This window comes from Ammospiza nelsoni, chromosome 17, assembly GCF_027579445.1.
Source record: "Ammospiza nelsoni isolate bAmmNel1 chromosome 17, bAmmNel1.pri, whole genome shotgun sequence".
NCBI lineage: Eukaryota > Metazoa > Chordata > Aves > Passeriformes > Passerellidae > Ammospiza > Ammospiza nelsoni.
Window position 1 is genome coordinate 17,328,065 of NC_080649.1, and position 17,094 is coordinate 17,345,158.

The window sequence follows — 17,094 nt, forward strand, 5'->3', positions numbered from 1 at the left end:
AAACACTTGTGATTGTGTTGCTGCTTCTAACAATCTTGACCAACACAGCACTAAAATCAGAAATCAATTCTCACATCCTTCCTGTTCTCCTGCCCCCACCATACCTTGGCTCCAGCAGAAATGTTCCCTACTGCAGCCTGGTGTGCTAAGAACAATCAAAGGCAGCAGCACTTTTCCTCAACATGCTGCAATCTGAATTGCACTGAAATTGTAGCTGTTGCATTAGAAGCTCAGCACCAGCACCCCACATCTTCCCCCAGAACTGAGGCCTGAGCTCTCCATTTCAACACACGCTGTAAATCAGGCTGCCTGGAAGATTGCAGGCCGGGAACTGTGTGAACACAGCAGTGCATTTCAGCAGAGTTATGGAATCAATCTCATGGAAGGCACATCCTTTATGCTTGTCTTAAGATTCTATTCTACAAAATCTAACCAGCAACTGTTTTGGTGGCCTGTGCAGGTTTTGGGGACTGTGCATGTTTCCTTTGGATGTTGTTTTCTTTGTTTCTAAATACAAAATTCACTGGATTCAGAAGCGAAACCCCAGATTCATTAGAACAAAGAACCACAGGGACATATGTGGCTGACAAGAACACTCAACATTCCTAACGGTAACACCAGAAAGAGAGGAAAAAGATAAAGATGATTTAAATACCTGAAAGGATCCAAAATGTCTACGTAAGCTGTCAAGTGACTAAGTTTTTGGTAAACTCTAAAAGTCCAGATTCCTATTCGGTAATTGTCTGAAAGAAAAGAAAGCCAGAAATCTGGTTGACCTTCATTTTGCCAGGACTTTCTCACGGGATTCTACCATAACTTGGATCACAAGTGAGGGTGGCAAATTTTGACTAGAAAACTTTGACAACTAGGAAGCATTTTTTCCTCCTCACTGAATTACAGGAAGGCTTTAAAAGGAAAAAAAAAAAAAGAGCACAAAGAAATTCTATCATACCTCTTAGGTGTTCATCATCTTTGGAGAACAAAAAAAAACAAAACTCTAGCACTTCCTGTGCATGGTAAAGAAAGAAACCTAGAAAAGGACAAAGGGATTTGAGCATCCTAAATTGTACTATCAAATTTCATGAACACAAGTTAATCCTGTAGTGCTTCAGAGAAATGCCATACACTGAAAAGCTTTATTCCCTAGAAACCAAATAGATCTTTTTATTTTCCAAATCCTCTTTTAAAGAGAAAACTGACTGTGTCTTTGGCTTTTGGCCAAACTCAGTTTGGAGTTGGTCAAACCAAAATGACCCAGTTAATTTCCTGTGCTCTGCTCTTTCTTTCCATATTCACATTCACATCCAATGGGTTGCTGGGAGTTTTGACTCTGTTCAGCACAAATGGTTTTCCAAGATGACTTTCATTGCTCAGAGGTGTGACATGTCAGTTTCCCATTCCCTGAGTGCTGCTATTAATATTCCCACAGCATCCAACTACTACAGCCAAGTAGACAACAAAGAGAAATGGAACTTGCATTTCTTGGTCCTGTTCAATTTCTGACATCTCAGGCTCATCGTCATCCTCAGAACTGCTGTCCTGGAAACGTGGATCCTCTTGCCATGTGGCTTTTACCGGCTTTATTGTCCCAAGCGCGTGAGGCTCTGCAATGACAGCACCAATAGAGAAAAAAAGTCAAAACCAGATTATTGCTCTAATTGTCAGGAAAAATGCCTCCTTTCAAGTGAAATACTTACAGTGGAGAAGAGAGATTTAGGAAGGACAGAGTCTGCCCCTGCCAGATTTTCTAAGCTACATTTCTGCTCCAGTATTTTCCACTTTGTTCCAGGGATCCCTTATGTATTCTTAAACATTTCTCATTGCATTCAGAAGACACTGAATACCTTCTCAGTTCAGCTCAAGTCTGGGGGGCTCATTGCTTTGTACTGTTGTGTTGGGTTTTTTAATATTTTGGGTAACTTCACGGGGTTTCTTTTCTCTCCTACATGACTGGGACTCGAGTTAATGTTGTTTCATCTTCATTTCAGACGGCCTCATTTTATCTAAGGTTAGGACACCCCAATGATCATGTGTCATTCCATTTCCTTTTTCTAAAGGTCCAAGAGTAGAATTCAGTAACAAACAGAATGTTCATGGATCTTGGGGCCAGCTCCCGGACTTTGCTCCTCCCTCTACATTACCGCACATTTCCTTAAAAGCCTTGTGAGTTCCTATGAAACTTGATATGACTGGTGTGTCACCTTTTTCCCTGTTTGAGGAATTCAGGGCATGAGAACAAGCTTTTTCACCACTCAGCAAAAACCCCCAATGCCTTCTCAAAGCATGCCTTTCAGAATTCCTGAGATGCAAGCATGAGGCACCTCTCAATAATCTACCACAACCCTGGCAAGCAAAAATGAAGATCAAAATGCTTCTGCCTAATTACTGACTTCTGTTGCTGAAAATCCCCTGCATCCTGACCTTTTTTACACCATATTGCCCTACAGTGCCTGCCAGAAGCTCTTCCTTAGCAATGGCACTGTTAGATGGGTTCTGCTGTTACCTTCTTTGATGCCCAGCTCCTCTGTGACTCCAAAGAAAGAAGAAAACTTGAAGTAACTCGTCTCCTGAGCTGCGTCATCCTCAGGCAAAGGTCCCAAATGGTCATCTGGGGCAGAGTCCTGTGCATCCTCTTTGTCCCAGGGTATTTCCTCAGTCTGTTCTGGTTTGTTCTTTGAAGGTCTTTCAAAGAATAAACCAGAATAGACGGAGGAAATACCGTCTATTCTGGTTTGTTCTTTGAAAGGCCTCTTTCAATTCCGCAGCAATGGTGTAGGAGTTGTCTTCAGACACATGAGGCAGTGTCTCACTCTCTTTCTTCTTTTTTTGGCTTTACTGAAATGAGATTGTTCAAGGATAGCAACACAGCACACGTCCTTTTCGGACACAGCTTCCCTAAGAGCCACCTTGCTCTGAATGTCTCCCTAAGCATATCCAAGCCCATTAAGGAGTGGTTCATTATCAAGGGTAAGCAGTGGGGAAACATCTGAGGTTGAAGTCTAAAGGCAGGAACAAGAGTCCTTTCTAATTAGCCACATCTTTAAGTGACTTTTCACTGAATACAGTTACACAGAAATCAAGGTATTTAGCCCAGACTTCTTCCTGCCAGTAGAAACATCAAGAACTAATTGGGTTTGCCCACAGAGCTGCACATCTCAGGGTCCCTGCACTGACCGTTCTCCCCTTCACTTCCGGCAAGGAACACACGGCCTAGAAAGAAAAGATGACGGCGCTACGTGCTGCTGTTGGAGGTCCCAGTTGAGGTCTGACGTCGCTGGTGGGAGCGGCTGCTCCTACGGGATGTCCCCGACCATGTCCCCCTACGCCTGGGCCTCTCAGCACTCGCTGCTGTCCTCCTGCTCCTGTCCTGGCAACTCCTGGACCGCACAGTTTGAGTCGAGGCCCGGCGCTGCTGGCGGGAGCGGCTGCGTCTGGGGGATGGCCCTGACCATATCTCCCTTTGCCTGGGCCTCTCAGTCCTTGGCCTTGTTCCACTGCTGCTGCCACGGCGACTCCTGGAGCGGACAGGTGGACTCTGGGCCCAGCCTTGCTGGCGGGAGCACCTGCGTCTGGGGCATGGCCCTGACCATGTCTCCCTTCGCCTGGGCCTCTCAGTCCTTGGCCCTGTCCCTCTGTTCCTGTTATGGCAACTCCTGGAGCGGACAGGTGGACTCTGGGCCCAGCCTTGCTGGCGGGAGCGCCTGCGTCTGGGGGATGGCCCTGACCATGTCCCCCTACGCCTGGGCCTCTCAGTCCTTGGCCTTGTCCCACTGCTGCTGCCACGGCGACTCCTGGAGCGGACAGGTGGACTCTGGGCCCAGCCTTGCTGGCGGGAGCACCTGCATCTGGGGCATGGCCCTGACCATGTCCCCCTATGCCTGGGCCTCTCAGTCCTTGGCCCTGTCCCTCTGTTCCTGTCATGGCAACTCCTGGAGCGGACAGGTGGACTCTGGGCCCAGCCTTGCTGGCGGGAGCGCCTGCATCTGGGGGATGTCTGTGATGGTGTCTCCCTTTGCTTGGGCCTCTCAGCCCTTGGCCCTGTCCTACTGTTCCTGTCACGGCGACTCCTGGACCGGACAGGTGGACTCTGGGTGCAACTTTGCCGGCGAGAGGAGCTTCTCCTGTGGCCGGGCCCAGCACGTCTGGAATGGACCCTGTCCTCAGGGTCAGGGGACGTGCTGCACGTTGCCCTTGATCTGCTGATGCTGCTGGTGTCCAGTGAGGAAGATGGCAGCGCCTGCTGCCATGCTGCGTGTTGGGGCCTGCTGTGGCTGCCCGTCTCTGGAGATGGAGGTGGGGAAACCAGCACCAATGGCACAGGGCTGTGGGAGCTGGGGCTGATGGCCTCAGGTTCTGACCAGCCATGAGCAGATTGTAGTCCTGACTGTCTGGCCGGCCTGGGGCCATTGAGCTCTGACTCATCCCTGGAGGCTGTAAGGGCAAGCAGGAATGTCAAAGATCACCCAGGCCCCGGCCAGGCCAGGCCAGAGCAGTGCCCCCAGCCCTCCAGCAGTGGATGCTGCACTCTGCCAAGCCCGGCCTGGGCACTGCCCCCAGCCCAGGGACACCGGGGACTTTGACTCATACATGTTCCGAGCCCAGCACAGCTGTCACACTCCCATCTCTGTGTGCTGTTCCTCAGGCCAGAGCAGTGCCTGTGGGTGCCCTCAGCAGCACAGGAGGAGCACAGGAGCAATTGCCAGGGCCTGGGGAGGCAAACAAGCTCATAGCACTGAGAACAAAGTGTACCAGCACGTGGTTGTCTAGCCAAGCACTTCTGCTTCTTCCCACTTTGAGCCCTTGCCGAGACACAGGTTCCCTGCAGAGCCCCAGGTGCAGCTTCCCAACTTACCCCTGTTCCTCTGCCTTCTCCCTGCCTCCGGGGTAAAGGCAATCCTTGGCGTTGCACTGGCCGTGCCTCACTCCTAGATCTGCGAAGGCATCGTTGTCCTCCCATGTTGGCTGTCTGATGGAGAAAGGAAGAGATGATGAATTTCTGCTGCTCTCCCTCACGGAGGTCCGGGGTGTCCCAGCTCTTTCTCCAGCACTTTTCCAAGTTGGGGGTGAAGCTGAAGCCCAGACTCACGGGACAGAGCGGGGCCAGGGCTCCTGGGGCAGGGCCTGGCACAGCACAGCACTTGCACCCTCCTGGCTGGTGGGCCAGGCAGAAGGACACCAACCTGAAGGGGACTCGGATCCCCAGGATGAACATTTCAACAGGGAATTCCCCACTGTCTCTGCACAGGGGGCACTGGAAATACATAGCACCAGCGCGCAAGGCCTGTCCCTGCAGGGCAAACACAGGCAGGGTGAGTGAGGCCCTGCTGCTGCTGCTGAGCACCTGCTGTGCCCCGGGGCTGAGGGGAGGGTTCCTACCTGGATGCAGTCCCTGTGGAACCAGGCCCTTTTGCACGTTGGGCACACCAGGGTTGTGAAGGTCTTTCTGTCCTCCACAGGCTCCAGGCAGATGAGGCAAACGGTGTCTGGCTCAGGAATCGCCTCCACCACCTGCTCTGGACGGTGCTCAGGGCAGAAAGAGCTGGGGGCAAAGGGATGGGGAAAGTGAGAAATGCTGGATCATTCCCCAGAGGTGGCCATAAAGAGAGATGAGGTACCTGAACGGAGTAACGTATACATTGACACAGCCGCCCTCCTTGGTACAGGGCAGGTGGAACCATCTGTCACAGTGCTCCCTGCAGCACATGATGGTTGCCCCGCTCTGGCCGCAGACGCAGCAGTGCTGGAAAGAGCCAAGCAGCTGCATCAGCAGCAGCAGCAGCAGCAGCAGCAGCCTCGAGGCCTCCCCGGGCAGCCCCAGGGCTTCAGGCAGGGCGCAGGACGTGGCCACTGCCGGCTCCCAGCCCACAGAGCCACCAGCTGGAGGAGGGAGGCTCCTGTGGCAGGGCCTCTGTGCCAGAGCTGCTGGGAGCCAGACTTTGTCCCAGCTGTTGGGCCGGCCTTTCTTCCCTGCAGTCTGGGCTAAGCTCTGGCAAACCTCGCCAGGCACAAATCTCCCTGCTCTTGTCAGGCTCTCACCTTCTGTGCCGCCCGCCGCACTGCAATTAGGAGATCTCGAGGGAGAAAGCCCATGAGTCCCCCGCGGTCCGTCTCTTGCTGAAATAGTAGAGTGGCGAAGAACTGCAGCCAAGGGGAGAAGCTGATGAGGAGAGGGCGGCAGGAGCTGCCCATTGCAAAGGTGGAGGGAGCGCCCGGAGCCACTCACCATGCAGAACACGTGGGCACAGAGCCCACCCTTCTGCAGTTTGTCACCGCACGTGTCCGGGTCAGCCTCGGCACGGCGACACAGCATGCAGGCTGCAGGGGACAGAGCCAATGGCACCGGGCATGAGCAGCTCTGCGGGGCTCTGAACCTGCAGCAGCATCGGCCCCAAGGCTGCTCTGTCCCTGCCTGGCTGATGGGCAGGGCTGGAGGCCTTGCAGAGCAGGGGCCATTGTGGGCACGGCTGTCCCAGGAGCTGCCCCCTGGCCCAGCTGGGTCCCACTTGGGCAGGAAGGAGGCTCCCAGCCCCAGCATGGCTGAGCAGCTCCTCCCTCCCCCTGCTTCTGCTCTGATCCCCACGCTGCCTGCTACCACAAGAGCCCCTGGGCCAGGCTGTCAGAGGGCTGCTTTGCCCTCACCTGGCTCCCTGGCACCAGGACCCTCCTGCTTTCTGTCAGACATGGCGGCTGTCTACGTTGAGTCTGTCTCCTCGAGGGACGTGGTCACTTCGAGGTGCTGTTCCTCTCTCTCTATGGGAGAAAGAAGGGAGGGGGGGGAAGTTTGCAGAACAGGCCCAGAGCCACGAGGCTCTACTCCCTGCTCAGCCCTGCGTGAGCCCTGCTCCTGTCTGTTTCTCCTCCCGTCGTCGCCTTGAGGAACACTGCAGTGTCCTCTGGCTGTTCCTCCGCTGATTCTGTGATTTTGGGAAGGGAGAGGCAGGTGAGCCTGCAGCACAGGCCCAGAGCCCCAAGGTGTGGGGCCCCTCTGGTCCCTGGGCAGCCACATCCCCGCCCTACCTTCTCCTCCCGTTGTCAGGTCGCACTGACACTCGGCTTGAGCCCCGCGTTCCCTTTTGTGGCCTTGGTGGCACAGGTCACAATGGCCACTCTGACATCAGCGCCGTGTACCCAAAATCAGGGCAGCCATGGCCCCAGGTCCCTGGCAACCACTTGTGGCGGCCCCCTCGGGCACCGAGCTTCTGAGATGGGTCCGAGCGTTTGCTCAGGGTGTAAGCAGGGCCGGGACTCCTGCAGCAAGTGCAGGGTCAAATGCCAGGCCCTGGGGCAGCCAGCCAGGGTGGCACTGTAGGCAGGGAGGTGCTGTTCAGGCACTGCCACGCCAGGGCTCCGGCCCCGGCCAAGGGAAATCTCTGCCCCTGGCAGGCGGTGGCCCAGAGAGCCCGTGCGGAGTCAACTGCACTGCAGGGATTCTAACCCTGCTCTACGTGAACTGATGTTTTCATCAAGACCTGTCTGCAGAAAACTAAGATGAACCTGATTTGATGCTGCTGCTGATCACCATTGGGTACAGGAGATAAACCTGGACACCACCACAGCTGCCTCCATTATCCTGCCATCATATGAACTAACAACTTTGACTTTCCATATAAATGGAAAAATTAGTATTAAGCTTCTGAGAAACCTCATCTTTTATACTGACTCAGCAGAAAGACAGCAAATTCACTGAGAATTTTCTGTGTACATTTGACAGGAGAGCTTGCAACTGTCCTCAACTCAAGTCAAATACAGGAGGATGCTTTTCCTACATTATAGGAACTTTGCCAGTTTGGTCCATGCTTTCCTACTAGAAAATACATTGGAAAAAATCAGGAAGAGAAGCACAAACAATTCTTGTCAATTTTTCTCTTTCGTGTCTCTGCAAACATGCTCCTGGAAATGCAGATCCATGACTTCTGGAACAATCAGTGGCATCTCTGGGAAGCAGGGCAGGGGCTGACAGGCAAGGACACCCTGCACCTGCCTGATGCTGGGGCAGCAGGAGTTTGCCCATTTTCCTGTCTCCATGGGAGAGCCACCTTGGCTGGGAAACGATCCCTTCACTGGTCTAGGAGGGAGGCACAGCCAGTGCAATGCCAGGGGGTGCCTTTACCCTGGAGGCAGGGAGGAGGCAGAGGAAGAGGGGGGAAGTTAGGAAGCTGCACCTGGGGCTCTGCAGGGCTCCCGGCCAGGGCTCGAAGCACAAGGAGCCAGAAGAGCTTGGCCAGACAATCCCGAGCTCTGGACACCTTGTCCTCAGCACCGGGAACCCGTTTGCTTCTCCAGGCCCTGGGCACTGCTCCCGTGCTGCTCATGCAAGTCACACACAGACACAGAGCTACAGAGCTACCTGCTCTGTCTCAACCCTCTTCAGCACTGAACAGCACAACACAGTAACATGTTCTCTTCAGTACATGGTCTAATTATTAATAGTCCTGCAAAGACTCGCATTCAAAGCACACACACACAAAAACCCCAAACCCTGGTACAAACCTTGCATCAACACAAAATGCATGTTGCTGTTCAGAAACACAGAGCAGCACTTTTGGCCAATGATTTTTCCTATAAGATCTTTCAAAGGATTGCAAAAGTGACTTTGTTTGACAACTTCTTCAAGGAACAAACTAGAAATAGTTCTGATTCTTTAAAAATTTATTGATTTGCTTTCACTTTGCTTCTAGCATCCTTACACTTCTCCCGGCATTCCAGAAAATCGTGAAAATTCAAATAATATCAGGGGAAGTTTTTGAATTCTTTCATGTTTCTCTCAAAGGCTTTCTTGATGTACATACAAAGAACATACAGAGAAGCAGTGGTTTTCCTGAGTGGACATTAAAAGAAAACGTTATAGACTCCACTATACTAAAACACTTCTGTTGCCTGGTAATTACAAAGCCTGAAGCTCTTCTAGAGGCTTTTCCCAATGACACTTCATAAGTCCTTCTCTGCTCAACTCTCAAGCCTGTCCAGGTCTCATTGAAGGGCAGCAGAGGCTTGTGATGCCTCAGCCCCAGCTCCCAGTTCTGTCCCATCAGCAAATGCTGAGGGAACACTCCGTCCCTTCTGCCAGGTCACTGGGGAATAAGGCAAAAAAGGCTGGTCCCAGCAAGGTCAAAACAGAAAAGAAGGACTTACAAACATGCTGGAATAGAGATACCACCAAAGGAATTGCAATTGGAGGAGAAAAAAAGAAAATTTTGGGAAAATGAGTGACTCAAAGAAAATGGCCCGGGATTATACCAGGGGCATTGCTAAGGAGCAAAACATGCCAAAATTAAGCTCACAGATGTGGCAAAAGCAGGGGAAAAGTCAAGGAGGAAGACACAACTTAGGGGGGAAGATATGAGGGACATGGCATGGACAGTTCATGAAACAACAAAAAAAAAGAAAAAAATCATTCCCAAAGTCAAAGCCATCAAAAGGCATGGCATGCCATCAAGGGCAAAGACATGCACCAAAGATTCCTCTATTAGTCCCCATTGAAATCACAAGATTCCTTTTCTCTTCCCGAAAGCAAATGAAATTTCCTTTCGGGAAGGGAAAAGGAATCTTGCGAATCCCAAAAGAAAGGCTTACAAAGACTCTGGAAAGGAGATAGGTTCAAATGAAATGCAATTGAAAAAAGCAGAAAGTTGGGAATTTTAGTGTCTTAAAATAATAGGCTGCGAGGAAATCAGCTGCATTGCAAAGGACCAAAACATGCCAAAACTAAGCTCACAGATGTTGCAAAAGCAGGGGAAAAAGTCAAGGAGGAAGACACAACTTAGGGGGCATAATATGAGGGACATGGCATGGATACTTAAAAAAAAAAAAAAAAAGAAAAAAATCTTTCCCAAAGTCAAAGCCATCAAAATGCAGGCGGGCCATACGCCATTAAGTGCAGGCATATGCAGCAAAGCTTGCCAAAATTGATCTCCACTGAAGGCCAAAACAGAAAAGAAGGAGTTACAAACAGGCTGGAATGGAGATCCATCAGAGGAATTGCAATTGGAGGAGAAAAAAAGAAAATTTGGGACTTGACTTTTTCCCCTGTTTTTGCAACATGTGTGAGCTTAGTTTTGGCATGTTTTGCTCCTTTGCTCTGCACCTGATATAATCCCGGGCCATTTCCTTTGAGTCACTCAATTTCCCAAAATTTTATTTTTTTCTCCTCCAATTGGATTTCCTTTGACGGTGTTTCCATTCCAGTGTGTTTGTAAGTCCTTCTTTTCTGTTTTGGCCTTCAGTGGGCGTTAATTAAATTAATAGCAAAACATGGGGTAAGAAAAACCTCTACTCTTTATTGGATGCAGTGGGGAATATAGTAACTAAAGATAAGGAGAAGGCAGAGCTACTTAACATCTTGTTTCTCTCAATTTTCGATATTAGGGCAGGCTGTCCTCAGGACAAGTGCTCTGCTGAGCTGGTAAATGGGCACAGGGAGCAGAACAGCCCCTGGAATCCAGGAGGAAGCAGTTGGTGACCTGCTGAGCCACTCAGATGCTCACAGGTGTGTGGGATCAGATGGGATCCATCCCAGGGGGATGAGGGAGCTGGTGGATGAGCTCCCCAAGCTGCTCTCCATCATTTACCATCAGTGCTGGCTCACCAGGGAGGTCCCAGAGCACTGGAGGTGCCAGTGTGAGCCCATCCCCAAGAAGGGCTGGAAGGAGGAGCTGGGGAACTCCAGGCCTGTCTGCCTGACCTGGGTGCCCGGCAAGGTTATGGAACAGATCACCCTGAGTGCCATCACAGGGCACCCACAGGATGGCCGAGGGGTCAGAGCCAGCCAGCGTGGATTCCAATGTCTGCATGGAATGGTCTGGATGAGGGGATTGTGTCCAATATCAGCAAATCTGCAGATGACACCAAACTGGGTGTGAGTTTGGATCTGATAGAGGATGGAAGTAGGAGGGCTCTGCACAGGGCCCTGGACAGGCTGGATCCAGGGCCCAAATCCAACAAGGTGAGGTTTAACAAGTCCAAGTGCCGGGTCCTGCAATTTGGCCACAACAACCCCTGCAGCACTACAGGCTGGGGACAGAGTGGCTGGAGAGCAACCAGGCAGAAAGGGACCTGCAGGGACTGATGGACAGCAGGCTGGACATGAGCCAGCAGTGTGCCCAGGTGGGCAAGAAGGCCAATGGCTCCTGGCCTGGATCAGGAATGGTGTGGCCAGCAGGAGCAGGGCAGGGATTCTTTCCCTGTGCTGGGCACTGGTTGGGCAGCACCTCGAGTGCTGTTTCCAGTTCTGTGTCCCCTGGGGTGGGGAATTAGAAGAAATTTGTATCAGGAAGAGTAAAGAAAGCCAAGGTGAAGCAAGGAAAATGCTCAGGGCATTTTGGGAGTGGCTGCCAGGAAGCCCTGGCACTGAGCAACAGCATCTGCAGTGGCACAGAAAACTCCCAGCTGATGGGAACAAACTTTCTGGCTGAGTGCAGAGGCCAGGACAAAGCTGAGTGGTTTCCCTGGTGTCCCCCAGCCCTTGCTGGCCCCAGGGGCTGATGGCATTTGAGCTCCCTCAGGTTCATGTCCCCCCCACCACCACCATGGTGGTGCTGCCCCTGCTGTGTGCAATGCAAACAGGGGCTGCTGAGCCAGTGCTGCCATGTCTGTGCCTGCAAGGATGGGGCACCTGTGTGAGCTGGGGGAGAGGCCAGGGCTGCAGAGGGGGGATGTTGTTGGCAGCTCCATCAGGACGCTCTGGGATGCTGCCCTGGGCTGTGCAGCGCACTGGGGATGGATCAGCCCCTGCTCTGCTGCTCCTTCCCTTCTGCCCCAGGGCCCTTGCAGAGCCCCAGCTGTTGCTGTCCTCAGCTGCCATGGCAACCCTCAGGACAAAGCGGTGCCAGGGCTGTTCCAGGTACAATTGCAGTGACACTCGTTGGTGCCACCAGGTGCCATGGCAACGTCCACGGGGACCGGTCCTTGGTTTGGTGCCATGGCAACCAATGCCCGGCCCCATTGTGATGGTTGATGGCCATGGGAAGCTGCCCTGGTCCCTTGCTCAGGGCTGGTGTCAGTGCCCAGAGCCAGAGGGGATCCCTTGCTGGGGGCTGTGCCATGGCCACCTGCCCTGTGCCGCGCTGGCCGCTCAGGCACCAGGAACCAGCAGCCACCGGCACTGCCAGGGCCAAAGGCCAGGTCAGCCAGACAGAAAGGGGCAGGGCTGGGCACTGTTTCCATGGCAACCGGCACTGGGGGGACACCTGGGTCACCTGGCCTGGCAGTTGCCATGGAAACCCCCGGCAGGGACTGAGGGCACAGCCCCTGGCACTGAGACACTGCTGGGCCGGGTGCTGAGCACGGGCTGAGCACGCAGAGATGGTTTTGTTCTTGCTGAGCTGCAGCACAGCCAAGGCCTGTCCTGCCCCTCGTCCAGCCACGCTGGGGAGGGGCTGGGGCTGCGGGGGAGCTGGGCAGGGACACAGCCAGGACAGGGGACCCCAACTGAGCCCGGGCATAGCCCAGACCAGAGCACATCATGCTCAGGGTATGAAGGGGGGAACAGGGAGGAAGGGGGGAATTTTGGAGGGAGGGCTTTTGCCTTCCCAGGGAACACTTAGGCAAGAGGGGGCCCTGTTTCACCAGTGGGCAGGGTCACTACCAAAGACACAGACACCAACTGAAGGAATTGTGTCATTTATATCATGCACAGCTGCAAACATTTACAAAAGGATATGCTCAGCAAAGCTCATCATCATTAGCAAAGAATTACAAAAGAAGCTCAGCAATCCATCATAACCCATCATTACATTTTGATGACCAATCCCTTGGTGAAACACCAGAGGTGTTTGTGGCAGACAAAGATTCTGGCTGATTATAAACGTACACCTTACAGACATCAGTAGTACTTTAGTGACACTGTTCTTCATTCTTATTTTTTCAATCTCATTTGAGTTAGGAACAAGAATTCTATTGTGCCTGGAGCTGGCACCTTTTTAATTCCAGAATAATGCCCCCAGGCCCTTTGCTGTTCAGCTTTCCCATGCTGTCTGTGGCTAACAAGGCCTGGGGGGCCCTTTCCCCTCTGGCTGGAAGGGGCCGGGTCCCAGTCCCTGAGGGGCACCCAGGCTCCTGGATGGAATTGCTGTGCAAGTCCCTCAGTGTCACAGCAGCTTTCCCATGGAGCCGGGTGGATCAGAGCATTTCCCAAAGGGGCCCTTGGGGGAAACAGGGAGATCTGCTCTGGCAGGATGTGTAAAACCATATCCTGGCAGATCTACTTGTTCTCACACAGAATCCTTGGCTGCAGGGACACATTCCCATTGTTCCTGCCCAGGGTTCAGGACTCAGAGTTGTCTTTCCTAGGAGCTGCTCCTTCAGCTGCCTCGGGAGGGCCTTTTGGCCTCTGGACCCACACTCTGGCTCCATTATTAGGGCTGCTGCCCACAAACCCTTTATCTCCACAAATGGTGGTGACTGGAGGTGGATCTCCTGTTTTCACAATCGTTCTTAAAATTGCAAAATCAGTAATTGTGCTACCCTGTCATGGGGTTGAACAATCCAATCTTGTTTGTTATTGTTTACAGAATTACTGTAATTTCTCCTTGATATTCTGCATCATTTCCTCCTGCCATGACAGGAACACTTTGCAAGGCCAAGCTCCAAGGGAGCAGTTACCAAATCAAAGTGTCCTGAAGGAATCTGAATTCCTGTTTCAGTATTGATAGCTCTCATTTGCTTTGAATTTTTCCTAATGAATTCCAATGCATGAAGGCCCAGCCCTGCAGCCTCTGGGCTGGCCCTGCCAGGGGCCATCACAGCCAGAACAATTTCCCAGGCAGCCCAAGTCTCACTGCCCATGGCTGGATTTGCAAACTGGGGGCAGCCGTGCACACCCAGGGGGTTCCATTTCCCCCGTGGGCCATTGTGAAGGGCATGGAGCACATCTGGGAGATGGGTTCTCCATGGGCAAAGGTTCCCATCTCCTCATTTTTCCAACTGCTCTTTTAACAACCCCTTCACCCATGCAACCAATCCTGCAGCTTGTGCATAATTTGGTACATGAAAAACCCCGCAGGCAAAATCACTGTATTTTTCACAAGAACAGACAAAGCACTCTGCATCACAGTATCAGCAAACCCTGCAAAAATAGCCAATTTCCTCCCTTTCTCCCTTTTTCATTGTATACAATCTCAAAAAGTTGACCACTGACATTAGGGTCCTGGCCAATCCTGTTCTGTAGAGTATTTAGTGTTACATCCCTGAGCAGCCAAAGCTACCAAATTAGTATTGTCAGCACTATTTCACATTATTATATAATTTTATACATAGATAGTGATATAGAAATATAGATAGATACAGACATAAATAAATATATAAAAATAGATATATTGAAGTGTTATTATACTATAAATACATATATAATTATTATGTATATAGATATTTCACTTGCACAAATGCATCGGAGCTCAAGACTAAAACCTTCTTCTCTTGCTCCATGTGGGAGCATTCCAACCATAATTGTTCCTTCTGAAGGTGCTGTTTCCTATGTACTCTTTCCTTTTCCATATGCAATTATTGGATGCATTTGAAGCCATCCAGGGGTGCAGCTTCTTTTACCCGACTGCCCCACTACTCCCACAGGGCTCCAACCTCAGCCCACTCCAGAGCCAGGGAACTCCAGGGAAGGGCTTCCCAGCTGGCAATTTCTGATGGGACTGATTCCTCACATTGACACTGAACAAGTGACATTTTGTTGGCATCTGGCCAGACTGTGCCCGTTTTGTTTTACCAGTGGGCAGGGTCAGCACCACAGACACAGACTCCAGCTGAAGGAATCAGTGTCATTTCCTGCAGTTCAGAGCAGCAAAGAATCACAAAAGGAGCAGCTCAGCAATGCACCCAACCATCCCCACCAAAGATTGCAGCAGTGATTAACAAAGATCCAGCAGCATTTACCCTCAGCCTTTACCATCCCCCAGACCCACACAGCAGCTGGGGAAGCTGTCACAGCCAAGGGCTGCAGAGCCACTCCTGGGCACTGGGAATTCCTGCAGGTGCCTCCAGCCCCAGGTGAGGCTCCAACCCCGCTGGGAGAGGGCCCAGCTCTGACAGTGCTGAATGAACAAACTGACAGCACTGCTAGTGTGGCAACATCTGCTTTCATCCTCCTCTTGGGTCCCTCCCAAAGCCTGGCCAGGGCTCAAGGAGGAACCAAGGGAGGTGACTTTGACCATACAGCCCCAAACAAGGCCAGATGTCAGATTTCATGGCCTTGTCTGGCTTCTAAATACACAAAGGCCAATCCATGTTTCACTAATGAGTGGCTACATCTATCTCAGTGCTAAAAACCATGCACATTTCATTAGGGAGCAGATACAAAGATAACCTTTGCTTGGAAGGTTCATCCAGAGGCCACCTTTGGCTCAGGGCCTGCTGTCCAGGCCTCACTCAGGGCTCGTGTCCAGGCCTTGGCACTTCAGGGACGTGGTTTAGTGCTGGGCTTGGCACTGCTGGGTGAGCGGCTGCACTGGGTGAGCTCAGAGGGCTTTTCCAACAGAAAGGATTCTGTGATTCCATGATTATATCCACTGCATTCAGCTGGGGCTATTTTAGCAGCATTCCTTTGCTCCAAAAGTTCCCTTTTGCCCAGCTCCTGTGGCCTGAGGCTTCAGCTCCTGGTGCTGAGCTGCTCATGCTGAACGAGATGGCTCAGAGAGAAGAACACAGTCCATGCAATTCCTTCTGGGACACGGAGAGGGGAGGCTGTGCAAACAGGAGCATTGTTTGCTGTGGCCTCTCTCTGCCCTTCACGCCTTTCAGCGCTTTGAACCAGCCAAGAGCTTTCTCCAAGAGTGCAATGGAGCAGCTGCTCCTGCTCCCAGGCCTGGCTCTCTCCAGTCTCTGCCCTTGCCTGCTTCTGTCCCTCTTGCTGTGCTCTCTGTTCCCCCAGGGCTCGCTGGCTGCTGCCCAGGACTGTGGCACTGGCACAGATCCAGTGATCCAGAGCCTCCTTTCTGTGCCCTTGCAGCTGCCTGGGCACAGCAGCCTTTTCCATCTGGAAGCTCCCCATGCACAGGGAGTGCCCAGCTCCGTTCCTTGCACAGCCTCCAGGAGCCCAGGGCTGCCATCTCCAGTCCCTGCTGGCCCTGGGGGCTCCCAGGTGCCTCAGGCTGCTGTGACACCGCTGCACACGGGAGGGAAGAGGGGCAGGGGCTGTGCTCAAAGTCAGCTCCATCTGCTGCTGCTGCTGCTGCTGCTGCTGCTGCTGCTGCTGCTGTGGGGTCATTTGTGCAGCCCTGGCCCAGAGTCAGGGATCAGATCCTGCCCGTCTCTTCCAGCCCTGGCTGCTCAGAGTTTGGGCCTTGGAGCCTCAGGTGGCCAAAGGCAGCTGCTGCTGGTCCCTCTGTGTGTGCCCGTGTTCAGCAGTGCTGCTCCATCAGTCTGTGCCCAGCAACGGGGAAAAGCCTCAGCCCTGCAGGGCCAGGAGCTGCCGGGCTCTGCCTGAGCAGCTCAGCCAGCAGGAAGGGAGCTGCTCCACACGGGAACCAGGAGCAAAGGACATTCCTTTTGTAAGACATGTTTTCTATTTAGAGGGAAAAAAAAGGAAAAAGGAAAAAAATAGGTAAATTGTAAAAGATAAGAGTAAAATCCAAGTGTTAGTGAAAAAACATAACACAATGTTAGTGAAAAAACCAAAACATAAATGCAAAGATACATTCTTTGCATTAAGAGATAAATGATCTTTTTCAAAAGAGAACTCAGTTCTTTACATTGTAAATGTGCTGATGGCATGGATCCATCTTACTGACCTCAGCAGCCTCTTAAAAGATTTTGGGCTTTGTTCCCAACACTGGTATTTGAAATTGTGCTCGAAGCAAGAGGAAATTGCTTTGTGCCCTTCCAGCTCCAAGCAGGACTGGGAATGGAAACTCTGTCAAAGCCCAAATCTTTTAGAAGATGACCTTCCTTCTCACCTTGCGAATGAGCTGCACATTCCCTTTGAAACTGCCAGGAGTTTCTTAGAGTCACAAAGTCCCACTTACGGCTTTTTGCTCTGGTTTGGAAGTGCAGAAGGGCAATTCTCCATCCACCAGCTCCAGACTGCACTGCCTCAGGAGCACGGTCCTCTCGCCAGCTTTGGCCCACTCGTGGCACTGCTAGAGGAGGAAC

The 17,094-nt window shown here is 52.1% G+C and overlaps 1 protein-coding gene across 1 annotated transcript; it reads right to left on the bottom strand.

Moving 5' to 3' along the window:
- Positions 1-4,418: 4,418 nt before the first annotated feature.
- Positions 4,419-6,682, bottom strand: LOC132080781 (PHD finger protein 7-like). Its single transcript, XM_059484061.1, has 8 exons — positions 6,640-6,682; positions 6,224-6,315; positions 6,037-6,138; positions 5,616-5,740; positions 5,377-5,539; positions 5,181-5,287; positions 4,853-4,966; positions 4,419-4,431 (listed from the first exon to the last, which is right to left on the bottom strand). Exons 1-8 carry the CDS (start codon positions 6,680-6,682, stop codon positions 4,419-4,421), a joined length of 759 nt encoding a protein of 252 aa, XP_059340044.1.
- Positions 6,683-17,094: the final 10,412 nt, after the last annotated feature.